Here is a 27,845-nt window from a genome sequence, read left to right as displayed (position 1 = left end):
CGTACGGCTACAACGTGGGTTGGATTCCGGTGCCAATGGCGACTTTGGCGTATAACAATGAATTGCGCATCACATTCATCTTTGTATCATCCAGTGGCGTATGAGAGGCTGTGTCAGATGCTTGCCTTTGAGGAATGCAGCAGCGAGCACCACATTCGGTGAATGGTGCTGCTGTCCCTTTCTAGGCAAATTAAAGTCAGACATATAGAATCGTATGACGGTGCTTCGGCCTAACATATTTATGTTGAACTCCTTATACAACAGAACGATATAGAACAGTTGCTAGTGTAAGTTTATCAAACAAAGCGTTTCATGTAGTAGCCGTAATATAGATCTTCAGTTAGTTCTCCTAGATATTTTACGACAACTCGGTCCTCCTAAACATCACACTTTCATCATCCGTAGCGTGCTCACCCCCGCTATCTCCGTCATATCCTTCATCCGGTAGTGGTCTTCTCGGATGAGGGTTATTCGAATCAATACCCGCCAGAGCAGGATACTGCCGCAATAACGCAGTCGGGAAGAGGCCATCAGAGACGTTCGGCTTTAATTGAGTGGTAGTCTCAGCAGGTGGCTCCTCTTGTCCCCCTTTTCGATCCGCATTTGCTTCATGGAGAAGTGGTTCGATGCACACCCGTCCAGCTTCGGAACGGAAATGACGCCCAAGAGCATCTGGACGAGCAAATCGTCTGCCGCAACCCCATTGCGAACCACTACTTTGGAGAGTACCACGACACACGTATTTCTTCTCCTCAGAGTGCAGACCTTCGTGGAGCTTTCGGTCATGTTGACGAGCGAACGACTTGCCGCAAACCGTGCATACGTACGGTCGTTCATCGGTGTGAGTGCGAAGATGCGAGCGAAGGTTATATGCTCTGGTGAAGCGCTTCGAACAGTAAGTACATTGGAAGGTAGCGGGATTTTTGGTGCTCGCTTTGCGGGACGCAGTGAGTTCCGTATCAGATTGTTCAGGAACTGAGGCGGGTAGGTGTGGGGACTTGGCCGGGCTTCGGGTGCTTGGGAGATTTCGCACTGAGGGTGAAGAGGCTTGCTTTGCGCGGACACGCCCTCTAGCGACTGTGGGAACTTGAAGTGCATCCTGCTGTTGGTCCCGTCGGCGTGAATTCCATGCGGCATAGTCAATCGCAATATCTAACACAGACGCTGACTCCTCAAGCTCAAGATTCTGCTGTTCACCATCGCTTACACCGGATGTATGTGAAATTCGCGGAGCAGTCGATAGAATGGTCTCGGCGGCGGGTCCGTTGGCGATATCAGCGGCATTTCTGTGGGCCATGACATCCGCTCTGACTTCAGGGGTATACAGCGCGCGCGTTTGCGACTTCTCCTCACGGGGTCTGTCAGAGTCAGGGGCCAGACTTCCCTGAGCGTCCATCGCGTTGTTTACTTTGATCCAGTCGGCGTATGAAGCGAACTTGTCTCCCGCACCATGCAGACCAAGGGATTTGGGGTATTCGATTTCGGGAACCAAGTCTGCATTGGGCAATGTCTCTTCAATTTCGAATGGATTGGGCATTTTCTCTTCAGTTTCGAATAAATTGGGCATTGTTTCATCAATTCCAAATGGATTGGGCCATCCTCGAGCGGTAAAATTGGCTTCTCTTCTTTGGTAACTCCCTGTAGATTCCAGCTCCTCTGAATTCTTCGCAAGGTGCTGYAGAGTAGATTGCTGCCAATCGAACTCTTCTTGTCGCGTTTGGGCAATTCCATCTCGGCCTTCAATTTTTAATAAAGGAGAGGGCACATCGTTTGAGATCGCTTGTCGAACATCCTTCCCAAATAGTGACTGTCCAGGCGCCAGGTCAGAATCTTCAATTGCTCGACCTGTGTTTCCAACAAAGCTGGTCGCTGCAGGAGAAGCTGATATAGGCTTGGAAGCTTGTAGTGAGGACTCTGGCTGCCCTTCTCCTAATGTCTGGTCTGGTTCAATGCGCGACGATGCACTCTCTGTAGACGAGATCTGCGTCACGCTCTCGACTTCTTTAGATTCCGATTCTGTAACAAGGTGCTTGGCCAGAGGAACCCGCTCCACATCTTCTGGCGAGGCACCGTAAATATCGCGAGTGGAAGACTCATCCTTGACGTGGACACGCCTTATGTGGTCATACAGGTTGTACCTTCTCGGGAATCCGTTACCAGACAACCCACGCTCACAGCCTGGATAAGGACAAAGGTGAGGGCGCTCACTGTGCATACCGTGAGCCTCTCTTTCGTGACGCAGGATAGCGGCTGTGGAAGAGAACGCTTGCTGGGAGCAAGTCTCGACCTTGCAGCGGAATGGCTTCAGGTGGAAGTCGATGAACTTATCGTAGCTGCTCTTAGATGTGGTAGCTTTGTGCGAGCAGCTCGGATCCGTTGAGAATGGGCAGCGATAGAGGCCATCAGCGCGCGGTCCTTCGCTATATAGTGGATGGTCTCTGTAGTGGCCTTCGTCGGTTCCAGGGATAGTGGGGCTTTCGGAGGAAGTGGCTACATCTTGAGAGGTACTATCCTGCTCAGGGGATGCAAGCACAGCTTCATCAGGAAGATTGTCGGCGTAAGATGGGGATAGAGGGTGGCCAACACGTCGGCTGTCCGACTGCTTCAGCTGCTCGTCGCTGTACTTTGCGTGGTCAGATAGCTTATATACCTCATCATCCGACGGAGGAAAGTCATCATCACGCGACGGCGAGATCTCACCGAGCGAGATGTTATTATCGTCATCTCTGCTCTTGCTGAACAGAGACTCCATGTCGAGATGCTCGGGTTTCAGACCCCTGTTCTGGTCCACTGGCGAGACATTTCTTGGTGTCTTGGATGAGGATCCAGCATGAAGATCCCCAAGATCCTTAATCCATTCAAACTCAGGCTCAATCACTTTCAAGTCACCACGTGGAAATCGAGTCCATCTTGTATCGTAGTTGTTCCCAAACTCAAGCAAAGCCGCATCGGTCTCTTTTCCGTTGGGAGATTCCCGTAAAGCGGCCCAAAACTCCATGGTAACTTCCAAGCCCGGATGCACTACCTGTGGCCAGGTCTGAGGGGTGATAATCTCGCCGCTTGGATCCCTGAGATTATAGTGACGGTGAACAACGTATCTGTAATGCGTGCCGACATGAGAGAAAGCATGCTCGATAAGCGCATCCATATCAGCCATGGTTCTGCATGCGTGTATTGGGAAGCTGTGGACCCTGCCGATTCCGTCTTTGAGATAGATGTTTCCTTCCAAAGAATCCAACACGGGGTCATCATTACCTTCGGTTGGGTTGGCGGGAAGCTCTTCGTCAATACTCGGTGGCATCCCATTCTCGGGCTCAGCTTCTGAATCCGAGATGATGATGTCTTCAGGAACTTTTTTGGAACTCCCTGGTGTAGATTCCAGCCTCTCCTGATTCAACGAAAGTTGCCGCAGAACACGTTGCTGCCAATCGAAATCTCTTTGTAGCGTCTCTGCAGTTCCATCTCGACTTCCAGCCGTTAATGAAAGATCGAACTCATCGTTTAAGATTGTCCGTTCAGTGTCATTCTCAACTGGCGGTAGTTCGGACGTAAGGTCGGCTTTGGCAGATATTGTGTCCGTTGGCTCTTCTTCCTGGTTGAGATCCATCTCAAGCTTGCTGACCTTCAACGCTTGAGAGTCTTCTGCAGCAACAAGATCATTGCCGATCAACTCCGTCCTGTTGCTCAGAGGAACTGATTCATCAAACCCTCGTATCTCGCGCCGCCCTCCGGTCTTCATGTAGTGCTTGACACGGTTACAAATATCTCTATCCCTTTCCGACTCGACCAACACACTCGTCCATCTCGTCGTTTCCTTCAATGCTTCAGGGGGTGGAAATTCGATTGGATTCTCGTCGATTTTGAGCTTCAAGAGATTCATGTCGCCCAGAGCATAGGGCAGACGCTTGATCCGATTTCGTGCTATGGCTAAGAATTTGAGGTTGGTCATCTGCTTGATACTCTCCGGTATAATTTCGATCGAGTTCTTGCTAATGTCCAGGATTTCGAGCTTGTCCAGGCTTAGAACAGCATCGGGGAAGTGCTTCAAGTTGTTCCATCGTAAATTCAGATAACGAAGTCGATCGCACTGGCCTATCTCTATTGGTAGAGTAATGCGAGGATTGTGGGACAGTGCTAGTCTTTCGACTCTGTCCTTGATCAATGGTATAAGTTCCAGCGGCAGCGTACTGAGCTTCCTATGGCTTAAATCCAGCGTTGACCCCATCTGTGACTCCTGCCGATCCACGTCGGCATCGAGCGCGCTCTTAACGAACGCGATCAGCTCCGATACCGTTGCAGGCTTTTCGATGGTCTGGGCGGTTCTATCACTTTCAGGCTCAGGTTCTTGTCCCAAGATAATGGCCTCTTCGGACACCGGTTCCACGTCCGAATCGCTCAAACGCTCGTCATCATCATCATCCGAGTCGTGCGCGAGAAGATGCTTCGGTAGTGCAAACAGAGCCAACTGCTCCAAGTGATGTCCGACATGCTTGAACCAGGCGTTTTGGGACGGCTTCTCAAGCTCACAAAACGGGCAGCGAAGCAATGGAGTCTTGTTGCTTCGAGCGCAAGATTCGCTGAGACTTATCATGGTGGTTTGATCAAGTCGCTCTGAATGTACAGACCGAAGATGATCTTGATGCTCAGCTGATGTCTCGAATGTGTCTCGGCATTCAAAGGGACAGATCCAGTACCGGAAGTGCTCCTGCATATGATTTCGCCAGTCTCGCCTCCGGGAGAACTGGCGTGTGGCAGCTTTACAATCCTACATCTCGTTAGTGGAGATATTTTTAGTTTCCGATGCAGCTTCATACGCACTTCGTATAAACAGATATATGGCGGAAGATCTTCATAGACATGTTGTCTCCACAAACGCTCGTTCGGAGCATTGATAAAATGATAGCAAATCGAGCATTCGAATGGAAGATCGTCTGTAGCTGTCAATGGTCGCGAAGGTGGCCTTAGAGTTGAGTCTCCGGTCTGGCTTGGGGCGTAAGAAGTGGCTGTTCCAACAGACTCCAAGTCGGACTCGTCGTAAGTGGCAATGCCCTAAGATTCACCAGGTTAGTGGTATTTCTCGATGCGTCTTGGGAGTACCCACTTGGTGTGGTTGTTGGTGAATTTGTTCCGGCTGGAACAATGATGTTGCCGCTGTGCTTTGTTTCTCTCCTTCATCATCAGCATCCATGTCGATACCATGCGCAAGCTTCTCGTGATGCTCTTTGCGATACTTGAAGTACTGTCTGTGGCGAGAAATGGACTTTCYCAGCCTCTGTGTGAGGCCGTCCGAGGTCGATGGAAACTTCATGCGTACATGTTCGATATCACGAGGCTCGAACAGTTTCGAAAGTGCCGTCTCCGCATATCGTATCTGGTCATTGCGAGCAGGATTCCTCAAAGCCATTGAGATACGCATCAAGCAGTTGATAATCTCCCCAATCATTTCAAGAGCTTGCACATCGTGGGATATGGAGTCCCCCATTTCAAAGAGGTCGCGGTCATCTTCGTCGGAGGTCTCGTCAGTGGAATCTTCAGAAGCTACATCATCGAAAACCTCATCGTCGGATGCCTCATTGTCGGATTCCTCATCGTCCGATGCAGGACTCGAGACTGGTAATAATGTCAGCAGGCGAAGTTAGGGGAATTCCGCTTATCATACCATCATTCAGATGCCTCAACAGGTTGTTAAGATGATTTGTCACTGCCTTTGACAACTCGGATGAGTCTCTCAGTCTATGCTGAAGTGATCTCCGTCCTGAGGTATGTGCAGAGACATTACCAGCCCATATTCTAAATCGTCCTGATTCATCCAGAATCCGTTCTGCGTGCTGTGTCTCGCTGATAGAGAGTGCCTTGAACTTTTCCAAGCACCGTCGTACAAGCAGAGGGATATCCATTGGACTTGTCAGCGCTCGCCTTGGGGCAAGGCCTCGAAATTGTCACGGCCAACTAGATAGCCTGTGTACATGTAGCATGCACGGATCGTGTCGTTTGAGTGTTGTATTTGAGGGTGAGATGGCTGGATGCAACATGCGTGGTCCAAGTCCGGCTTTATCAGCCTCATGCAGCCTGTGCGATCTCGGCCGCGGTGGGCTGCAAGCGCCCAGAGCCTCAGCCGCAACTTCATAGCCTGACTCCAAAGCGACCTCTTTGCACTACAACATCTCTTTGCATGCCGTTGTTCTTTATGTTCAAATCCCAGAGCTTGTAATACTTTTGCGAGAATTGTTTCGCGGTCAACGCACGAGCGCTGGGATATTCGAAATAATTTGTGGATCTGGACAATCTCTAACACGAGTAGAAGCTGTTTGTACAACAAGATCCTCGCGACACCAGCCGCGATGTCTGGTATAGAGATTATTGGAGTGGTTCTGGGAACGATTCCGTTGATTATTTCAGGTAAGCTTCCCAGTCTGAGCGTCCAAGGACCGGTGAGATTGGAATTAGGAAGAGACTTCCAAGGAAAGACTTGACTCTCCGCAAGACTGCTTGTTCTTGTTAGCATAACTATCGATCTCGAGCGTGGTCGTCGATTGTCTCCAGGAAAGGCGAGAGAGGCGGCAAGCTCTGAATTCCCCATACGTCGTCTCTAGATCGGCCGCAACTAGTGCTTGATCTGCGCTTGATACTGACTTCTCTACCTCTGTATCGTAGGACTGGAGCATTACCAGAAATGTGTAAAGACCATCAAGGACACAAAGCATGCCGCGGCTGAATTCGAAGTGGTGGTGCTAAAGCTCCAGACCGAACAGCTCATGTTCCGCAATACACTGCAGATTCTTCTCAGTGAATGTCTTGAGCATGATACGCAAAAGCAGCTTCTTGACACATTGGACCAGGGCTGGGACAGCGACAAAGTCCGCACGGCTTTGAAGCAAAGACTTCAAGGTTCGTACATGCTGTACATCGAACATGTACAGGGCATTGCAAGAACGTTGAGCGAGTTCATGGAACGTCTTCATCTCGGGCCTAAAGGAGAAGTTAGCCTCGTCGTGCGGATGTCCAATGTAGATGGCGGCTGACGGAATATGTAGGTACCATGCAAAGCCACGGCCGTCTCGTTCCGGAAAGCATACAAGCGATTCGGCTTCGCGTTGAGAAAGTCAGGCTACCTCGATCTGATCAAAGAGATTAGAGACGATAACGTGGTGTTGGAGAGACTCACAGGTCAGACTCGCGCTTTGCAAGCCTGTTTAAAATCACGCAAACTTCCAGATTTCGAAAGCATAAGGATACGCGCCAGCAGTGTCTTTAATGGCCTTCAAAGAGCTCTGCAGACATCCTGCTCTGAGCCGCACAGAGTCAGTATGTACCTCAAACCGACGGTGGAAGAAACGTACATGGAGGAAAAGACCTCAGCACTCTCCGAGGGGACTTCTTTCAGGATTGTGCTGCACCATGAAGTAGTGCATCCAAAGCAGAAAGTGCCTCGCTGGTCGATTGAGGAAGCCGAGATCAAGCTGATTGAGACGACGGCGCCCGTCTCGGTCGCGACGCACACCGTTGTAACAGCGACCAGCACATCGTTTGTACGTACGCAAAGTCGAATGGTCACTTTCGAACCGCCAAAGTCGATCCAGAGCACCGCGTCTTCCACGACGCAAATCCAAAACATTACAGAAATACACGATCTTTGCGAGAGCATCCACAGTATTGGGACGATGCAATGCGGAAGTTGCTTGGGCTATGTCCTCGCAGGTCAGCATAGGCATTGCTTGTATTCACCGACAATCCGGCTTATCGATCATTCGCCTCTATCGATTCAGTCTCTAGCCGGCGTTCTGGAGAAGCAGCAATCCTATCGATTAACAGGGGCAGATGCTCGCCGCCTCGCAGTCCCTCTGGCGTAAGTAGTTTGGAAACTCGTCGAGTTCGCGATGCAGAGAGCTGTCAACAGGAGGCTTCTCCAACGAGGTGGGCCCTTCAACAAGATCTCTCGGTGTTCTGCCGAGCGACTCTCTCGGTGGGGAGGTCTCTTTAACCTTCAAACATGGAGGCTTTGTCAAGAAACCAGTCTCATGATCAGTAGAAGGGCCTTTTCAGACTTCGATCTGTTGGAGAATTCCCCCGTTGACAGCATCAGCGAAGCGACTCGTCGTGTCCGAGAGCTTCCTAGCAACGGACTTCAAACGATGCTAACAAGGCCTCATATAGGACCGGTATGCTTTCGCTTCGGGACACTCCCTGGCTGCAGAACATGTGGAGCAGAAAGGACATCACCTTGATCAGTAAAGACGGCAAGCTCTTATCTCAGCATCCATTCATCTCTCAAGATGTGAAGCTCCAAGCTCAAACGACAGCTGCATGTTTGCCACGAGGAGTAGCTGCAATGCTGATAAAGAACCAGGCTCTGTTTTCTCTCGGCATCGTTCTCATCGAGCTGTGCATGGGAAAGTCAATTGACGACTTACATGAGCAAGATGAGTTGAACGCGGATGGATCCAAGGGCGAGCTCTCCGACTTCCAGACCGCTGATCGGCTACTGAGAATGGAAATCATCAGTGACAAGTTCGGAAAGCGGTGGAGTGATGTTGTTCGTCGTTGTATACATTGCGAACTCGACGAGGCAAAGAAGAGCCTGGAAGACCTGGGGTTTCGAAAGGCCGTGTACAACAAAGTTCTGCTTGAGCTTGAAGAAGATTCCAGGCAATTCTTTGGCCTGTGATGACGGATGGCGATGAGTACACAAACWCTGTAACGTCTGGTATATTCCGGATATGCGAGATGAATGTTGATGAAAGAGAGGAGGAGAAACGTACAAAGCGACAAAAGTCAAAGCAGATGATTGCTCACGTAATCTTCTCAACTTTATCCTTACCACCTTCTTCTCCCTGCATCATCCACAGTAGAATTCTTCAATCGTGCATCGTTTTTGAGCGCCGTAAAGTTTCACGAGCCCTTTCAAGGGACAAGATGTACTGCGACCGCCTCCGGACATCGTGTAGTGATGGGCCTGAGGCCAGCTCCCCAAAATGTCCTCATCGCCCCTGCCAGTTCCCAACTGCAAGAACGATGCGCAGGATGAGTGATGAATTCGTCAATCGTACCGCACCGCGTAACTGATGGGCATCTACTCACATTGTTACTCAGCTTATTTGTCATTCGCGCCCTTCGATACACCATCGATGTTTACAGACGCGGGCTGGAATCATCGTAGCCCACCACTGGCCGCAACATCTACTCAACACAGGCGGTCTTGCTATAACTCGACAGAGAGAAACTCAAACGCAGATTGTATGGTCCAGCTTTCGCTCTGATCAAAGATGGCTCAGACCGTGCGAGTTATTATATTCACTTCATATTACGACCTAATCGAGCCTAGTATCTCGCGGCGCCCACATAAGCGCCAAGCAACGATGTTCCTCGTACCTCGCATATACGCAAGGATTCAGACTACACATTAAATCGACAAAGGAATCCCTGTCAAATCACGGAGGATCCAGCTATCTCTCATCATCACGAAAGCATTCTGTGGTAACTCGAATCCAGCTGGCCCGTCTGCTCCCCACCGGGATCTAGTCTCCCTGACTTGCCGCTGGCTGAGATGGAAAGCTGGTGATTGGTCGGGCTCGTCACACAGCCCGGAAGTTCAATTCTCCGGCTCCGAATATTCACTTGAACCCACTTGGCTTCCAGGTGTCCTTACACACCACACTTCGACGACTTTCAGCTCGACTACAGCACAATCTCCCACATTCTTGTACTGGAACGCCAGCATCCCAATCAACATGTCTTCCTCCCTAGATACTCTTATCGATACTTGTAAGAGGTACAAAGCTGGCACAGCAAAGTTCCTCAAGTGGCTGTCCGACGAAAGCGCGCGAGCACACGGAGAAAGCCAGCAGACGACCGCGCATGCGGCTACACTTAAGCCACAACCCAAAGTCAAGAACATTCCGGTCGATGAGCTTAAGGGTATGGCCACAGCGATCGTGCAGGCCGACTCGAAGATTGCCATTCCACTCGAGATGCTCTATGTTGCCAGCGATGTCATCAACGGACGCAGATGGTGCTGCGACTGGTACTCTTGCCTCCGCCCACATCAGAGAGACGCAAAGAAACATGCAGAGTCGAACTCGAGGCACCGCTACTTTCTTAAAGCACTCGAGGAAACACTCGCTATTCTGAAGCAAGAGGCGAAAAAGAGGCAACCGAAGCGCAAAAAGACAATCAAGCTACCTGCAGCAGATAGCTCGGAGGCAGATCTCGGCAGTCTGTTCTTACACCTCGACCTCGAAGATGTTAGCGACGACCTTCTGACATCGTCGACTACCCTTCCGTTGAGCGAGATTAGTGGTAACGCGCGCGAAGTGCCTCCTACGGACGAGACGATAATCACATTGGAGGGTGAYGAAGTCTTTACGACATTGTTCGAGATCTGGGGCCTCCTTAAGGATTTCAACGGCTTGAGAGAACAAGCAGCTATCGCACGCAAACAACTCGTTGCCGGCGAACCTAGCAGCATGCTTGCGGCTTGCCAACTCCATGAACACGCAGTGCAGCTCTCGATCGTTGTCGCAACCGAGTTTCATGAGGCGCATCCGGATCTTCCATCATTCACAGACATTGTCGATTGCTTAGGAGAGGACCTCTTCACCATGTCCAGCTTCTCCACTCAGTCTGCCCACGACAACGATGCCGGACTGACTCTGGACCGTGAAGTCCTTTGTATCCCCGCTTGGAACTTGTTGCAGGACGTCAACCGCCTCGCAAGAGAAATGAAGAGCACAAAGCACTCTCACAGAGCACAGCAGTCTGAGGTCTTCTCAAATCATCCATTCGGAAAAGCGCTACTAAGCATCGTGAAAACATTTGTTGGCTTCCTTGCTCCAAACGGGCGTGGAGTTCAGAACCCCATTGCCGGCTTTCTGTCGTTCGCGGATGAGTACACGCAGCAACTGGGCCGCTTCATTGCGACGCCGCATTGGAACGCTGGATTCGTGGCTGCAACGCAACTGTACATGGACTTCTACGACTTCCTAGAAGGTGACCTGGCTCGCGGCGTCAGAGACTACGAGCCCATCCTGGACCAAATCGAGACCAAAGCCATCGATTACATTGCGTGGTACGACCAGCTTGACGAGCCCACAAAAATCAACACGCCCGATACAGCTCCCTATACAATGCAGATGATATGTTGCATTGCTAGGCCGCATTGTTATGACCAGGCTCGACGTGAGGGATGGAATCTTCAGCAGAATCTCTCAGCCAATTCCGATCAGCTTGAGGCGTTCTTCATGCCGCTCAGTGTTCTCAACACCCTGCCCATACTCGCGGGTCACTTGACCTGGAAGCTCCGCTTGATAGCTCACCGAAACGAGATTGCTCTTTGCAATAGCAGAGGCGTAGTTCTCGCAGCCGCTCATATCCACAACGCCACCAAACTGCTGCATGGCACGTCGTACGACTGGCCAGATCTTGACCATGTCGTGAGCAGACAGAGCACTGCTTTCTTACGGCATGGGAACGGAAGCGTACTGTCTGCAGCGAGACAGTACGCGATGGCATTAGGACACCCACTCGAAGTCGTGACTGGCAGTCATCGTCCCAAGATTCCCAGCGTCGAGGTCATCAGTAACAAGGGCGTGGTCTTGCAATCCGCTTCATATTTCAGCGCACACGATACCGGAACCCTCGTACTACGCGACCGCTCCTTGCCTATGAAGGTCATGTATGACGCAGTACGAGGCTACGCAACGGCACATTGTGGCATCAAAGACAAAGTCATCGCAGAGCAGTGGTCCAATACTAAGAGACTTACACCCGGCCAGATCTTGCTTGTACTTGGAGAGATCATTTTCGAGGACGAGAGGCAGCTTCAATTTGACTATCTTGGACTGCTCCGAGTTTGTGTTGATACGTTGCGCGATGTCGGAAAAGCGTGCTCCCTCAAGCAGCGGGCAATGCTGCAATCACGGAAAGCTGTCGGCAACTTTATGTTTGAGCAGGTTTATGAGATTCTCTATGACGCTGCTGCCATCGAGACCCGCGGCTTGCCTGTTGAAAGATCACCGCTGTTCACTGCGAGGCAAGGCATCAGGGCTGCACTTGAGAAGAAGGTGGGTGACCGTATCGATGGATCGTGAGTGGAAGGAAGCTAGGAGTCCTTGATCAGAGAGTCTGCGCAGCAATCGAATGGAGATCGTCTACACAGATATAAATCAACTTTTTGTGTGCCTTGTTCGTGCTCCATCGCTGTAATCCATCGCTGTAGTCCATATCGTTCGGTGCTTTACAGCAGAGTGTAGTTCCATCATTTTGTTCTATGGCTTGTGGCGAGAGAGAAGAAGATCATCCCCGGCGTATCAGCCCAGCCTTTCAAAGATCATCTCGAGCTCCCATTCTCATCCCTGCCCTCCCTCCCGTCCACTCCCACCTCGATGCTCCCTTAACAACTCAGCAAGCACCTCCTCAGCAACCTCAAGCGCCTTCTCCGGCACCCCCGCCAACCTCGCCACTTTCAACGCATGCGACTCGCGATTAACCCCCTTTCTCAATTTATGCACATACGACCAAGACCCATCCCCCTCGACCGCAACATCCGTACACCAGCATGCCAAATCCTCAAAATCCCTCGTCATATCCGCCAAAGCGTGGAAATGCGTGGCAAATAATGCCCGCGATTTGTTGATATTCTGTAGGTGATGTAGACACGCATAGCCCACGGCGACGCCGTCTTCGGGGGTGGTGCCGCGTCCGACTTCGTCCATGATGACAAAGGAGCGTGGCGTGGCTTGTTTGAGAATGTCGGCTGTTTCGAGCATTTCTACCATGAACGTGGATTGGTCTTGGTAGAGATTATCTGCTGAGCCGACTCGGCTGAAGATTTTGTCGACGAGCCCGATTTCAACGTACTCTGCGGGGACGAAGCAGCCTGTTTGAGCGAGGATTGTAATCAGTGCATTCTGTCGCAGATATGTGCTTTTTCCGGCCATGTTGGGTCCGGTGATGAGGTAGATCTTTTCGTGATCACCCACCGAGCAATCGTTGGAGGTGAAGAGACGGCCTTGTTCTTTCAAGCCAGCATCCACCGTAGGATGACGGCCACCGATGATTTTGTGAGACGTGCTTTCGTTGAGAATAGGCCGGATCAAATTCCTCTCTTTGGCAACTGCTGCAGAAGAACAGGCGACGTCCAACTCATCCAAAACAGCAGCATTTCGTCGCAGACGCATGAGATTTTCAAGGACTTCTGCTCGGAGTTTGCCAAACACTCGTTCCTCTTCCGTGCGGATTCGTAGCTTCGAATCATCAATACGCACCCCCAGATGTGTCCAGTCGGCTAGGTAGAACGATTTTGTGCTTTTGGTCGATCCTATAGTCCGCGCGCCTTCGAGAGATGAAAGTGTTTTTTGCACGTCCTTGCCCTTGACATGACAAAAGTGGCCAAGTTGCGCACTCCATTTGAGAGTCAAGCTCTCAGCTTTCAGTTCCTTTCTTAGCCGCACTGCCAAATCTTGCTTCGCTCTCAACAATTTGTCGATATCACCATGAGCACGCTCAAGGGTGGTGGAAGCACTTCTTCTCATGATCCAGATATCGTCTGGCTTGGTATCCGCTGGCTTCTCAACGGCCGATGAACGGGATGCCCGTCTTGAGAGCTTCGGACCTTTCGTACCTGCAGCATCTGCACTGACAACCTCTTCAGCCATCTGCTCGGCCTCTGTCTCCGAAGCATGATTCGCAAGTTGCTGCTGGTTTAGACCTTCTTCATCAATGGCAGCTTGGACATTCTTTGCGGCTTTCGCAGGGCCGTCCAGGTCAAATCGCCCAAGTATGTCCCACAGAAAAGTAAGATCAAGCCCAGCGGGGATATTTGAGGACGTCTCCGTAATAGCCTCCATGGAACGCTCCTGATTTGCCAGAATATGGTCATGTAAGACATTAGTCACTTCTTGCATCACTTCTATGGTTCTCGCCAGACTGAGTAAGTCATCTGCGTCTCCTCTCCCAACGGCGAACTTCTGCAATAGGCGAGAAGTATCAAATGTGCGTCGAAGTAAAGCGATAACATCCTCCCTCAGGGCCTCTTGATCCAGCATTTCCTGAACGAGATCAAGACGATTGTTGATGATTGAAAGAGACATGGACGGAGAGACGATCCGCTGACTCAAAAGGCGAGCACCACTCTTCGTGACTGTCTGTCGTATCGCATGAAGCAGGCTGCCCTGGAACAAACCATCTCGGAGTGTGCTTCGTATCTCAAGATTTCGTAGACTCTGCTTGTCGATGGCCATGGACTCTTCATCAGTACTGCGTACTGGAGGTTGGAGCTGCAGGGTCACATCCCGCAGCTTGTCCTTGATGTAAGCCAATACTAAGCTGCCAGCAGCCACTTCCGTTGGCAAAAACTCGCTTTCTTTGTCTGCCGACACAGGCCGTTCTAGCATTGGCGTCCAATCGCTTACAGATCGTGCCGCATGCTCTGTATCTTGAAAGTGTATGGTTTGCTGCACATCGCTAATCAACTTCTTCAACTGCATCTGATCGGATGACTCCAACGTTGAATCCAACACCACTTCCCTCGGGCCGATGCGAGCTACCAGAGATGGTAACGATGCCAGATCAGATKCCTGTGTGAAGAAAGCTCCGCTGGAAAGATCAACCCAACTGAGCCCGATCCTAGTACTCCGCCGATACCTCTCATACGCTTGACGATCACCTCCCGGCTTCGGCGGAGCAGGTAACACTCCAGCAATATGAATCCCCAACAAGTAGTTGTTCTCCAACGGATCCATGAACGTCTCATCAATCAGAGTCCCAGCAGTGACAATCCTCGTAACTCTCCGATCAAAAAGCATGCCCCCAGGCTTCGTGGAACGCTCGCTTTCCGGCAAAGGAACCTGTTCGCTAATGGCGACCTGTTTCCCCAAATCCTGGACAAACATCTTCAAATACCTCTCCAGTTGAGTATGCTGAAACCCAGCCATGGAAACATCCCCCAACGAAGTCGCCCGCTTCGCCTTCTTCAAATTAACCAGCGGAGCGAATTCCTCCACCTGATCGAAATACATCTCATAAAAATCGCCCACGCGAGTGAGCACGACACAATCCTTGAACTTGCGTACATTGTTGAGATGCTGCTGCATCACAGTCGGATACGTCCGAGCGGGAGCTTTCTCGTCCTCATCGGGTGGTAATGGCGCCAGAGCACCTTGAGGTAGAGCACTCAGTGGTATTGATGTTTTCGTCTTGGCTCCGCGAATCGCACTCCATCTTCCGGTAAAATGGTGCTGGGCAGGGAAACGATGAATCCATGATAGATTGGCGCCTGCCGTGAAGCGACGAATGTCACATCTCGCGACATTCGCTATCGCTTTCGTGCTCATCAGGCGAAAATGTGAAGTTGTGGTCTGGCTTGATGGTGATGGATCCATGAAGATGAAGCCTCGACCCCTGGAATACTGGCGCTGCCGAGTTCCGCGGACTGCGCTCCGACGACGCATTCAGCGGCCAGAACTGTCAATTGATTTACGTGAAATGCAAAAAGGCGAGCCTTGATAATTCCAATCATTTTGTACAGCTCTTGTACATTCATCAATCTATGGAGATCGCAATCTTGGCCATTCCATCACTCAGCCTCCAACATGCCTTTTCAATCAAAGTACATCTAATCTACCATCCATCATCCTGTTTCCCATTCATTGCCTGCTGCCTTGCCTTTAATGCAGCGGCCAATCCTCCAGCTAAACCTCCGCCACCACCATTAGGTGTAGACGCTCTACTATCACCGCTTCCATTAGTACCGTATCCGCTATCTCTCGGTGTTCCAGGCGCAGCTGGAGCAGCTTTCCTCCCTGCAGGTCGCTTGCTGGGTGGCGCAGGTGGGACCTTTCCCTTGGCAGCAGCGGTAGCGGCAGAGACAGCAGGTGCTGGTGGAGGAGGTGGTCTCGCTGCAATAGGTGGAGGAGGGGGAGGAGCCGCGGCCTTGACTTCTTCCAGATAGGCCGCGGGTGCCCATCCAGACGCCGACGAGTCCATTCTTTTGGCAAGCCACCATCCTGCAATGTGAATATTAGTCAAGACACAACAACAAGCACGAGAAAAGATGTGAACTCACCATTGCTTTCCTTTTGGGTGATGATGATAACTTCGTCCTTTCGAAGACTGAGCTCTCCACTCGTCTGGCCTTGGAAATCATACAGTGCCTTGAAGTGAGGGTCTTTGGATGGAGGGGCAGCGGCAGGAGGTGGAGGAGGAGGGGGCACAGCGCGAGCAGACGCTGCGGATGCATTTCTCGCATGACCGTTCGGCTGTGGCACGACACGTGCTTGGGGTTGCGCTTGTTGTGGGAATTGTGGCATGATTCTTTCTGCCGGTCGCGCGTTTGCTGTGCCGGGCAAAGGCATGGCTTGCGGGACTGGTCGACCCTGTTTTTGTGCTGCTTGTTGAGAGAGCTTGCCGCCAGTGCTCTTCTTGAGGAGCTTGCCGCTCGTAATTGCCTTGCCAGGCACACTCTTACCTTTGGGCGTTGGTCTGCTCACAGAGTTTGGAGGCTCTCCCGGTCCAGTGTGGATCGCACCACTCTTGTAGAGGTCATCTCGGGGAACTTGCGGGTCTTTGATGACTTTAATTGTAGCAGGCTTGCCAGGTTTCTTGTTGAACTGCACAGTCTCCGCAATCTGAATTTGTGTCGATCCACGTGTGACTACACGAAGCTGAGTGAAGAACTCGGTTTTGAAGATGCAATTAACCAGTGGATCTGGTTCTTGTGGACTACCCACGCCAAGAGCAAACCAATCGTCTTTCAACGTACTCGCGCTTACGAATTTGATCGCTCCGACGGGTATTGTTCGCTCGGCCAGAATCGACAACTGCTTGTTCRCCATGGCCTGCTTGATGATGTAGACCGCCTTGGTTGTGAGCACCAAGAAGCGCGGCTCGGGCTTGCTCGATCGACCCAGTTTGGATACCAAAAGCTCGCATCGACACGAAAAGTATGTCTTCTCTCCAGATCCGAGACCGGCGCGGCTGCGCATTAATTCACCTGCACCACCCTGGTTGTCAATGCCAAGATAGTCTCCCATGAACCTACGATATCCAACAAGTGAATACCGTCTTCGCTCCTTGCGGCCTTGCAAGAGTTTGTGACCATCGTCGCGCAATTGAAGAAACTCTTGGCCACCACTCTTCTTCCTCCAAAATCGCTGGATTCTCGTAGCGCATTCAGCTCGGTATCTGAGATAGTTGCGCCACGCTCGTTGAATACGAATCGCCATGTTGTGCCAGTATCGATCTCGCATCGTTTCCAGTGCGAACAAAGTCTCTGGGGTTTTGATGAAGGCTTTTGTGACACCCATCTGCCATTCCTCGGCTGGGATGGACGTGTCTTTGAGAATCTGTTTCACACCAGATTTCGCATCGCCTGTCCATGTGTATTCACCCGCGTAGCTGCACTTCGGCGATAGCAGGTAAAATCTCTCCACAAACTTCTCGTATGTCTGTCGATATGCGAAGCCTGCTCTCCGGATGCGCACGTTTTCTTGCAGACCCAGGTACTTGACTTGATGCATGACATTTGGGGAGTTGTATTCCGTCGGACTCTTGTTCTCGTTGGGCTTGATGGTTCGGATATAGCTCGGGGTGCACTTCATCAAAGTCGCTACAAGATCGTTCGCAGAGGCCTTGATCTTGTCGCCGGCGGTTGGTGGCTTTCGTCGATTATCTTGATCGACCTGGTCAGGGAAGATGGTGTGGACGAAGTTGTTGGAACTCTGCCCGACCAGATTTAACAGATCCTTCAGCAGGTTGTCCTTGTTCTTGTCGGTCATGCCTTCTACCGCGTAGCTCACATCACCGGCATAATGCTTGATAACGAATTGGCCTTGCCTGGGCGCAAAGTTGGGGTTTCCAGAGAGTGCATTGAGTCTTTGAACAAAAGTCTGATCTGCCGCTGTTGGGTCGGCGTGGGCAGTCGCGCATGCATCGTTCAGCGCGGCGAACACCCCTGGTGGCCGCTTCTCCTCAATCAGCTCGCAAACCACCTTATTGTCAAAGTACTTGATCGGTGTCCATTGGATCTGCTCCCTAGCATACTCCTCCTGCTCGGTCTTTAGTGTCAGTTGGATGAAGATCTGTTGCAGCTTCTCGTTGACGTAGTTGATGCACAGCTGCTCAAAGGAGTTGCGCTCAAAGATCTCAAATCCGTAAATATCGAGAATACCGATACTGTGGGACAGGGCACCCCTAGCTTTCAACGCCTGGTTCACACGCTGTACAATCCAGTCGAACATGTTGAAGTATATCGCCTTGCTGAGCGCATCCCGTACCGAGGTCGCCTGTGCGATGTTCATGGGCGAATCATAAACAGAGCCTCGTCGCCCTCCTCTGCTCGTCTCGATGATGCGTGTAGTCAGTGCCTTGTTGACGTGTGCATTGTCCACTTCCAGCAGGTAGGCAACAAAATCAATCACAGACTGATCGACCACCGCCGCATTGCCCTGCTCATCCTCTCGGAAAGAGACATTAYCAATCCAGAGAATGGCTGCAAGCATTCGGAAGATATCATCTTGCTCCGCCTGGTTCAATCCAATCACGCGCATTGCATTGAGTGTGTCCTTGAACTCCGCCACGTCATCAATACCGTCCACATCGTAACACTTGCTCTTGCTTGTATAAGAATACGTCGTCGGTTGCTGTACTCCAAAGTTCGTCCTGTGCTCCTGGCTCGCAGCCTTGGTGAATTGATAGAAGATGTGAAAGTTGCGCTCGTCCTTGATCTGTCCTACCACTCTGCTCTTCTCCAAAAGGTAGTTGTTGATGTTTGCACCCACGGGCTCTCCCTGGGCGTTGAATTGAATCTCCAAGTACTTTCCGAACCGTGATGAGTTGTTGTTCCGCAGCGTTTTGGCGTTTCCAAAGGATTCCAGCAGCGGGTTGGTTGCCAGAACCATGTCTTTGATCTCCTGGATCGAGCTGTTGCTTCCACCTGATACATTGGCAATGTACTGCATGATGCGCTTGGCGGCTTCTGTCTTGCCGGCACCGGATTCGCCGGAGATAATGACACATTGGTTTTCGCTGTATGCCTTCATATTGTAGTATGCGCTCTCGGCGATGGCGAATACATGAGGTGGCACCTCGAGACGATTCTTTCCCTGATAGCTGCTAAGCACCTGGTCGGTATAGATACCCAGGTCACGGAACGGGTTGACCGAGACCAGCACGTGGCCAATATATGTGTAGATTTCGGCATTCTCGAATCGCTTCTTCAGGTTGTCGTTGATGGCTTCGTTGGAGATTTTGCTGATCAATGTGAGATCGGAGACACCAACCTCCTTCTTCTTGCTCGTCTCGTATGCTGCCTTGCGGATTTGTGGTGCCCCACTACTGCCGCCGCCTTGCTGAGCGGGCGGCGCATCCTTTTTGCGACCGGCGCGCTTGGTAACTCCCTAGAGCATTGAAGTTAGTAACATTCTCCATACTTCCGCTCTGTCCTCCATACCATACTCGTGGCCTGCTCTCGTGTTCAGAGGCCTGCGTATGACCTCGCTGCCGCTGTTTCCGGTCTACTGGTATGGCTGCAGAGAGCGCTCGCTTCGGTGTTTGCAGGCAATGGTCTGCAGCTCTGAAGCAGTTTGCTCTGATCAGGCCGCCAAAAATAGTACAGAGGAGAGGGGTGTAAGAGCGAAATGAAGTAGTACAATGCTGCGACATGGAGATTCCAGCCCAACGTCACCCTCGCGCGGCATCGGCCGAAAAATTGCCGTGCTGCCGTGCGCTCAGCCACTCGCCTTCCACGCAATCAACATCGTCCAGGCAAACATATAGCCAACTCTTGCGCCCTTCTTCCGCAAAGCCTTTCTGGCCACTACACGCGCGTTCACCTCTGCTGCCAAGGATCATGTGTCACGCTCGCCACTGTGCGACCCCGATACTGTAGCCTGGATCACCTGCCAGCTCGAAACATTGCTAGATGGGAAATGCTGGCATGACGGCAAGCTCATTCGGCATCGCCTTTGTGTGCTATGCGGCTATATCGCCCTGCAGTATGGTTCATCAGAGTAAGAATGGTCTGGGCTCAGAATTCATTCTTATGTGCTGTGGGAGTGACATGGCGACGCGACCAGCTAGCCTTGTTGACCTACTCTTTGGTCGTTGCATGCTGCATGGCATTGACAGCTGTCACCGCTATGTTCCAGCCACCTTTGAAGTGGTTCAGAGTTGGTAAAGTGATCAGGACCCCATGCCGGCTATGTCACAGTGATTCGAGGCCCTCCTCGGGATGGAGGTTACAGAGAAGCTCGTTACTGCCATGTATCGCTGGCTCCCCTATCTCGCCTGGACGGGCTGAATGCGAGACTCCTCCTCCAGACTTTCTCATCTCCGCCCAGTACTTCGCCGTGATCAGCGCACGGAGGTCTTGCGCGGCACAGTCGTGGCTCGGATTTCAAAATTTGTTGTGGAAACCCGAGGGCCCTCTCGCATCTCTGGTCAAGTTAACCAGCCTCATGAATTCGAGWGCCACTCAAATTCATCCCTTCATGGAACTTGTATAGTATGACAGTGAGTATATGTGTTGCCGACGAACAATCCGCATCTCGGGCTGTGTCGCGGCGTCACGCACCGGATATTGTGTTTTGAAAATGCAACTTCCGTCGCTCAAAAGGCTACCAAACTCGTTCAATCACCACAATCGGTGGGAGCCGTCTATGACATGGGCATCGATCTATGTTCACTCCAATTCTCGGAAAATTTAAATCTCCTTGGGTCCGTCGATTCTTTTTCTCCGGTAAGCAAAGTCACGCTTTGCTTGGATTTCCACAAGCATCTGACAGGGGCGCAAAGCTGGGCGATGCTTCGCCAGCGTGGCGCAAGGCTTCATGCCTGGTACAAAGGCTTCGGACGAACGTCGACATCAGATTCGTGGTACATCAACATCGCAAAAGTATCCAGACAAAAGTCACTTCAAAGGACTTTCCAAATTCCACACACGTTAGGAGCGCGTGAAAGGGCCGATTCCCCATTCATCATTTGGAGATCACAGTATCCACAAGGCATGCACTCCACGTATCCGATAACACTCCCAGTCTCCACATGCTTTCCTACTATCCCCGAGGCCAAGAGTTCAAGACAAGTTTGTGGCACAAAACGAAAATAGAAGAAACTCTTGCGATATCAAGCGCTCAACAAGTTCCAACTTCCAAGCAATGTGAAGCGGCTACACGGAGGGTGCAATAATCCTGAATGAATCATACAACCGYTATCAAGGCACGGATCCGCTGGCCAAGAAGCACGATGGATTCACCAAGACTTCAACGTGTGATAATGGCAATTACTCGCACACATGCCACCGGAGCTTGATGGTCGAGACCGCGTCCGGTTCCGATTTGTCCTTTGGCCTTCATCCAGCGTGGAACTTTCAGCCCACGTGTATCTCTCGAGGGTCTTTGCGCTCTTCGAAGGGCGCGCACTATGCTTTTCTGAGTCAAGGTGCAAAGCCTGGGGTAGTCTAGCGTGTGAGGACGAGAGCAATCCTTCACCGTGCGGTGTGGAGTGAGTTTGACACTTTCCAGCTTGTTACTTTGTGGCTTGCGAACATCGGCAACTGCAGGCTTTTGTTCGAACAATTGCGGCACTGCGGGTTGATTGTGTGGCCCCATTGGTGCCACAAAGTCTACAAAATGCACAAAGGGTTTGCCTTGTCGGCTCTGTCTGATGCGTTGCCGCCGAGGCTGCTGAATTCTGCGGGTCATGCCACTTGCATGTTCTGCAGGGTAGGATTTTGAAACCTATCGACCCCATCCCAAGCCCTTCCACGAGATTCGACAGCCGCTTCTGTTACCAATAAGGGTAATCCGGGGCGGTATGGCGGGATCGGTTAATCTCAAGCAGTGGCGACGAGCACCCTTAGTCTCCGTCCTCGTCTCGGTCCGTCAGCCTCAGCCGTCGAGTTTGCAACACCTTTAGTATTGAGCGAGACAGTTTGGCGACATCTTCTCGTCTTACTTTGTCTGCCCTGGTATCTGGAGGTTGACTTCCCAAAATTTGCTTTCACGTCCCCACAAACGATCGTTGGAAGAGTTCGGACGGCGCGTACACGCACGTGCGCCCCAGAGTTTCCCACGAGAGAGTGGAGTAGAAAGTGCAAATCGTCCCCATGGGAGATGCATGGTACCAAGCCGCTAAGACGCCTCTATTGTCTTGGCTTTCTTCCTCGCATCGTAACGGTGCGGCACAAGGCATGCAAGCCTCCACTGCCAATTGAGCCATCCGTCCACACCTCGGAGCCACACGCTTGCCTTGAAGGCTTGTCGCGACGCTGTTTGCCATCATGAACGGAGGATTTCGGAGCGTTTGATGCATCTTGATGAGTTTCTCCTGCCTTTTGGGGTTTGGAACCACACAGTCCTCCTTCTGCGGGGTCCCCGCGTGTGTCCCTGCCGGCAAGTACCTCGTAAGAATGGGGTCGTTGACAGGTCTGAAGAGGGGCACGGGAACAGCTCTCACGGACGCCAAGATCCAGGCGCCATTGTGCCATCATGGGTGGACTGTCTATGCCGCACAACATGCCTTAGCGTATGTCGCTTGTTCTCAGACTCATCAACAGATAAAGAAGGAAGGAGCGCGTGCTCAAAATTTAATCTTCCCCGTACATCAGAGTCTTCTCAGCTGACCTCGAGCTTTGTTCCTCTCCCTCTCCCCCTCCCTTGCATCGTCATCTCCAGAATTCACCTCGACAACCACCAACAACATGGAGTCTACTGGAGAGATCGCCGAGCCAATGGCAAAAGGCGTCATTGCCACGGCCAAACAGTCATTTGGTGATCTTTTCAAATGGAAGCAACGCGTTGAGATTACGAACGAGTTTGGCGAGACGCATACTGAGTGGCAGAAACCATTGCCATTGGCGAATCCCTTCTCACTTCTGCGACAATTGTCCGCATCAAACTGGCTGTTCTTCATCGTCGGCKTTGCATCATGGTCTGCTGATGCTTTTGATTTCCACGCGCTGTCAATTCAGGTACGACTCGGAAATACATCGAGACTGTTTGACCTCACTAACGTCATGTCTAGACCACTAAGCTGGCCTCATACTTTGAAACCTCAAACACCAACATCACTACTGCCATCACCCTCACCCTCCTCCTTCGATCTGTCGGCGCGGCATTCTTTGGTCTGGCCGGTGACAAATATGGACGAAAATGGCCCATGGTTATCAACATGATCGTTCTTGGAGTGTTGCAAATTGCTACCATCTACGCAAAGACCTTCAACCAGTTCTTGGCCGTTCGCGCGCTCTTTGGCTTGTTCATGGGTGGTGTGTATGGAAATGCCGTCGCCATGGCTCTCGAGAACTGCCCTATCCAGGCCAGAGGTCAGTACACGCCATTCATTGATCATACCGTAGCTAACTCGTCCATCTTATAGGTCTCATGAGTGGAATCATGCAACAGGGCTACTCTTTCGGTTACGTCTGCGCCGCGTGTGCCAATCTGGGTGTTGGTGGAGCTGTCGAGACCTGGAAGACTGTCTTCTGGATCGCAGCAGGCTTGTCGATTGCCGTCGGTTTCATTCGAATCCTCTTCCCTGAGAGYCAGCAGTTCCGCGAGCGCAAGGCAGCTGGCCACAAGAGTGCATCTCCCGCCGTGTTCTGGAATGAGACGAAGAGAATGTTGGGACAGGAGTGGAAGATGTGCATTTACTGCATCATTCTGATGACCTGGTGTAAGTGCTTGAAACGAGCCGGTCATGATGAGATGAAACCTGACATTTGCTAGTCAACTTCTACTCCCACACCAGCCAGGACAGCTACACCACTTTCATGAAGACCCAAAAGGGTATGGGCAACCACGATGCCAGCATCGCATCTATCCTGATGAAGACTGGTAAGTTGCGTGAAATAACAATACAGCAACAAATTACTGACATTTCCAAGGCGCATGCGTTGGTGGAACTGTCATTGGATATCTCTCCCAGTGGGTCGGTCGACGACGAGCAATGGTCGGAGCTGCTTTGATTAGCGGATGCCTCATCCCCGCCTGGATTCTTCCCGGAAGCATGGGATCTCTCTCTGCCTCTGGCTTCATGATGCAATTCTTCGTCCAGGGCGCATGGGGAGTAATTCCTATCCACCTCAACGAGCTGTCCCCACCAGCCTTCCGGTCGACCTTCCCAGGTCGTAAGTATCAGGAGACCTCCCAACAACCATGCTTGAACACTAACATCCCATCGCAGTCACCTACCAACTGGGCAACATGATCTCCAGCCCCAGCGCTCAAATCGTGAACGCCATCGCCGAGTCAACTTTCGTCAAGGATGTCGGTGGACCTCGTGTGGACGCCTATGGCCCTGTGATGGGAGTCGCTACTGCCATCATCGCCGTTGGTATCGCCGTCACGGCAGCTTTCGGACCTGAGAAGAGGGGTTCCCGATTCGAGAATGCTGTTATTGGACAGCAGACGGAAGCCATGGAGGCGAATGCCAAGGTTGATGCGCTGGAGGCCGGGGAGAAGAAGAGTGAGAGTGTGCATCAGGTTGAGGTCTCTGAGAAGAAGATCTAGATAATTTGGATGTGAAGGTTTTAATGATTATGATGATACCAACCAAGATGCAGAACTTTTTTTCCACGGCTTCGATCGATTGATGTTTGTTTGCGTCTGGTTTTGTGTGAGGAGTACGATGTCTGAACTTTACTTCATCGTTGTATTCACGCTACAATACCTTAATGTCCTACTGCAAGGTATAGGTCTACTGTTGGCATTTCAAGGGTTAGGGTTAGGGTTTGGGGAAGTAGCGTCCTCTACAACATCGCACAAACTCACTCGRAGGTTATGTTTACGGTGTCCTAAGCAGTTGCTTGTCTTCTCAAGAGCTCCTATGTATATATAAGCGTCTTTTACAGAGAGAATCCCGTTCGAAGTGTGTAAATGTAGCACGCCATTCCGTCTACGAGGTGCAACGAATTTCAACGTGCTTGATTGAGGAGTACCTACATCTATCTAGTCACGAACCAAACCATGCTCATACATAGTTGAGCAGCGATCAAGAACCTATACCAAGCTCATATGAGTGGCAAGAACCCTGCCTATCTTTTCGAGGGGATAATGTGCCATGTCTGATAAGACTAAGCATGAGTGAGTGAGTGCACATCTCAAACCGAAATTTCCGAGCAAAACAAAGACGACATGATCTTCACCCCCAAAACCGCGGTGACTTAATACTACTTCCAGCAGGAAGAAAGAATCATCTATTAAGTCACTTTCTAGCTAAACTGTATCAATCTGTAACTTTCCAATCTCAATTCATCAATCAATCAATCAATAAAGCAAGCTATCAATCAATCATGCAAAGAAACGAAAAGAAAAGAAAAAACGTCTCCCTCAAGCAGAAACCTTGCCAACACTCCCAGTCAGCGGCTCCACCCTCTCAGTCAAAGTCTCCGGCCACAAAAACGCGCGCTCCTCCACACTAGGAGTCATAGCCTTGAAAATGGGCACAGCATTCTTCGAACTGATCCTCCGCCACAAATTGGCTCTAGGGTTGAATTTAACAGGAAGTCCCTGTCCTTTCGTCTTGACCTGATCCAATTTCGCGACACGCACAACTTCGCGCTGGATATCCGCAAAAGTGTCGTAGGGGACATAATCGATTTTATTCTTGAGGCAATGTTCCTCGAGCGCGAGACCGCGACGCGCGAAGAGTAAATCGCTTTGGCCTGCGGCGGCGAGATCGCTGATGCCGTCGCCGATGAAGACGATCATGGGGATGGTTCCGTCTGAGGATTCGAGTTTGGCTTGCGTTTTGTACTCTTCGATGCTGAGGGCTTTGTCGTGTCCTAGATCCGTGTTGTGGCGCCAGATGGGTTTCCATGCGTGGCCTTCGGCGTCGATGACGGCATCGTTGGCGACGATTTCAATGCTGCTGCTTTGCTCCTCGCCGAGGAAATGGTCTAGCACTCTGCGCAATACGGGTTTCAGGCCGGCGGAGATCACGTTGAAGGGTATGTCGTTGTTTCTGCAGAATTGGTGGAATTGCTTGAAGTCTTGGTCGAGTTGGAGGCCTTCTTCCAGTGCTTTGAAGCCGTCTTCAAAGGGGACGTCGAGGGAGCCCCACATTTCATCACTGACTTCGCGGAAACTGCGTTCGCCGCTTTTGATTTGTGCGTCGAGGATCTCGCGCTTGTCAGGTCCGCATCCATAGGCATTGGTTAGAATGTGACCTGTGTCCTGATGGAAAGAATGCAAGGTGAGCATGTGTCTCCAAAGTTCTTGGGTATCGRGAAATGCTCTATGCCTCCGATACTTCATTCCGACTCACTTCCATGCAAATGGTACCGTCAAAGTCTAGCAGGCGGTGAGTTGAAGGTCCAGCCGTTTGAAAGATTTATATTCTAACCTGAGAAACAGATAATCTTCCTGCTGGTGCCCATGTTGGAGGCATCAGGAAGTTGCTCATAAGCGAGCTCCCTCGCCTGCTCCGCGGGTGGGGTGAGTGCGATTGGTGCCATGTTGAGGGATTGGATAGCAACAGTGTAAACAGAGGGTTGAAAATGGAAGGAAAAATGTGGGGAAGAAGTGATATCAAGAGACAGCTGGCGGTGAAGATTGTGAGGGTAGATTGAGCAGACGTGAGGTGGGAAAAGAGCTGACAAGTAGGCAGGATGGAAAAGTGGGTATTGAAGGCGCAGGCAAAGAAAAGACCGGTTCACCCTACCACGCGCGCTGAAGCCTCCACGCCGATTGAAATCAAGGCTCTGCTCTCCACGCTGCTGCCAATAGCAGCAGCTGAACCGTCGGACGTGGCTCCTGCGGAGTGCTGGCGTCTCCTGTGGAGTGTTGGCGTCTCCTGTGGAGTACTGGCGTCTTCCGTGGAGTGCTTAGACTACCGCTCAGTCGCGGGTTTCCGTCAGACGCGCTGTCGTGCAGGCAAAGTGATTTCCATGTGAAGATCGAGCAGGAGCGGTGCACTAGTGCTATCCAGAACCGATAGTTTGGTGGCAAGAGTGGGGACTGGACAGCAGATTCGTTGAGGTTGAGCTCCTTCCGTGGGGAGATGGACAATCTTTCACAAGTCGATGTTCTTCGATCGCGTGGGAAAAGTGACGATGCCTGACGACACTGTCGAAGGAGGCAGCATGTATATGCACCTCGAGCTTCGCGGCGGTGAGAGGGAAAAATGTGGCCCAAGGAGTGAGGTCGGCCGCAAAGTCAACCTTTTCTCCGGCCTGCGATCAGCGATTTCGATCGTGCACGGACTTGGCGCTAAAACACGCAGCGGAGACAGTGATACCTTATGTAGGGATGTGTTTATGTAAGCGAGTTGGAGATGGCTTGTTCTAAAATGGATGAACTCTCTGATTGAATTTACTTAAGGGAAAATTCCTCGGCTATATAGTCCTGCCTAAGTTACGTAGCTACTTAAGCCTTAGGCATATATACTTAGTTCTTAAGTAGAGACTTTAAGAACATCCTCCCCTACTAAGTCGTTTTGCCCTTAAAACTATAGGAGTTACTTAAGAGACCTAAGGGGTCCCTATAGGTTATTTTATAGGGCCCTATCGCTTAAGTAAAAGGCTTAAACGTAGGGTTTACTTCTACCTTGCTATAAGCTATATCCTTTATATAGCTAGCGGCTTAGGGTAGCACGTATATAGCGTATACGATTAGCTACTTCGGCTTAAGTAGGTAGTTATAGCGTAGCGGAGCGGGAGTAGTATACGAGGTACGGGAGCGTCGAGGCGTAACGCATATCCGGCAGCTTAAGAGCTACTAGGGCATATATTAACTCGCCCTCTTAATCTACTAACCTTCTCCTCCGCATCTATATCTATCTTCCCCTTCCTTAATTAAGTCCCTTAATTAACACTTCCCCTTCCTCTATCTATTATATACGTCTTCTCTTAT

At 51.1% G+C, this 27,845-nt stretch overlaps 7 protein-coding genes; 3 read left to right on the top strand and 4 right to left on the bottom strand.

Annotated features, from left to right (window-relative positions):
• Positions 1-358: 358 nt before the first annotated feature.
• On the bottom strand, positions 359-5,897 carry RCC_05072 (uncharacterized protein; the record flags this gene model as incomplete). XM_023770348.1 has 4 exons in its annotated part: positions 359-4,765; positions 4,819-5,049; positions 5,102-5,610; positions 5,660-5,897. The coding sequence occupies 4 exons, from the start codon at positions 5,895-5,897 to the stop codon at positions 359-361; spliced, it is 5,385 nt and encodes a 1,794-aa protein (XP_023626116.1).
• A 444-nt stretch (positions 5,898-6,341) lies between these two features.
• RCC_05071 (uncharacterized protein) lies at positions 6,342-8,665 on the top strand (the record flags this gene model as incomplete). XM_023770347.1 has 4 exons in its annotated part: positions 6,342-6,399; positions 6,655-6,980; positions 7,035-7,846; positions 8,155-8,665. 4 exons carry the CDS (start codon positions 6,342-6,344, stop codon positions 8,663-8,665), a joined length of 1,707 nt encoding a protein of 568 aa, XP_023626115.1.
• Positions 8,666-9,728: 1,063 nt separating this feature from the next.
• Positions 9,729-12,086, top strand: RCC_05070 (uncharacterized protein; the record flags this gene model as incomplete). Its single annotated transcript, XM_023770346.1, has 1 exon — positions 9,729-12,086. The coding sequence occupies one exon, from the start codon at positions 9,729-9,731 to the stop codon at positions 12,084-12,086; it is 2,358 nt and encodes a 785-aa protein (XP_023626114.1).
• Positions 12,087-12,344: 258 nt separating this feature from the next.
• On the bottom strand, positions 12,345-15,377 carry RCC_05069 (related to mismatch repair ATPase (MutS family); the record flags this gene model as incomplete). Its single annotated transcript, XM_023770345.1, has 1 exon — positions 12,345-15,377. One exon carries the CDS (start codon positions 15,375-15,377, stop codon positions 12,345-12,347), a length of 3,033 nt encoding a protein of 1,010 aa, XP_023626113.1.
• Positions 15,378-15,615: 238 nt separating this feature from the next.
• RCC_05068 (probable Myosin-1) lies at positions 15,616-19,447 on the bottom strand (the record flags this gene model as incomplete). XM_023770344.1 has 3 exons in its annotated part: positions 15,616-16,001; positions 16,061-19,391; positions 19,445-19,447. The coding sequence occupies 3 exons, from the start codon at positions 19,445-19,447 to the stop codon at positions 15,616-15,618; spliced, it is 3,720 nt and encodes a 1,239-aa protein (XP_023626112.1).
• A 3,246-nt stretch (positions 19,448-22,693) lies between these two features.
• On the top strand, positions 22,694-24,503 carry RCC_05067 (probable permeases of the major facilitator superfamily; the record flags this gene model as incomplete). XM_023770343.1 has 6 exons in its annotated part: positions 22,694-22,963; positions 23,017-23,317; positions 23,371-23,667; positions 23,721-23,828; positions 23,879-24,121; positions 24,178-24,503. The coding sequence occupies 6 exons, from the start codon at positions 22,694-22,696 to the stop codon at positions 24,501-24,503; spliced, it is 1,545 nt and encodes a 514-aa protein (XP_023626111.1).
• An 819-nt stretch (positions 24,504-25,322) lies between these two features.
• On the bottom strand, positions 25,323-26,449 carry RCC_05066 (probable 2,3-diketo-5-methylthio-1-phosphopentane phosphatase, putative; the record flags this gene model as incomplete). XM_023770342.1 has 3 exons in its annotated part: positions 25,323-26,168; positions 26,260-26,285; positions 26,338-26,449. 3 exons carry the CDS (start codon positions 26,447-26,449, stop codon positions 25,323-25,325), a joined length of 984 nt encoding a protein of 327 aa, XP_023626110.1.
• Positions 26,450-27,845: the final 1,396 nt, after the last annotated feature.

The sequence above is a fragment of the Ramularia collo-cygni genome, assembly GCF_900074925.1.
Source record: "Ramularia collo-cygni strain URUG2 genome assembly, contig: RCC_scaffold07, whole genome shotgun sequence".
In the NCBI taxonomy this organism is placed as follows: domain Eukaryota; kingdom Fungi; phylum Ascomycota; class Dothideomycetes; order Mycosphaerellales; family Mycosphaerellaceae; genus Ramularia; species Ramularia collo-cygni.
This window is presented reverse-complemented; position numbering and strand designations above follow the sequence as displayed.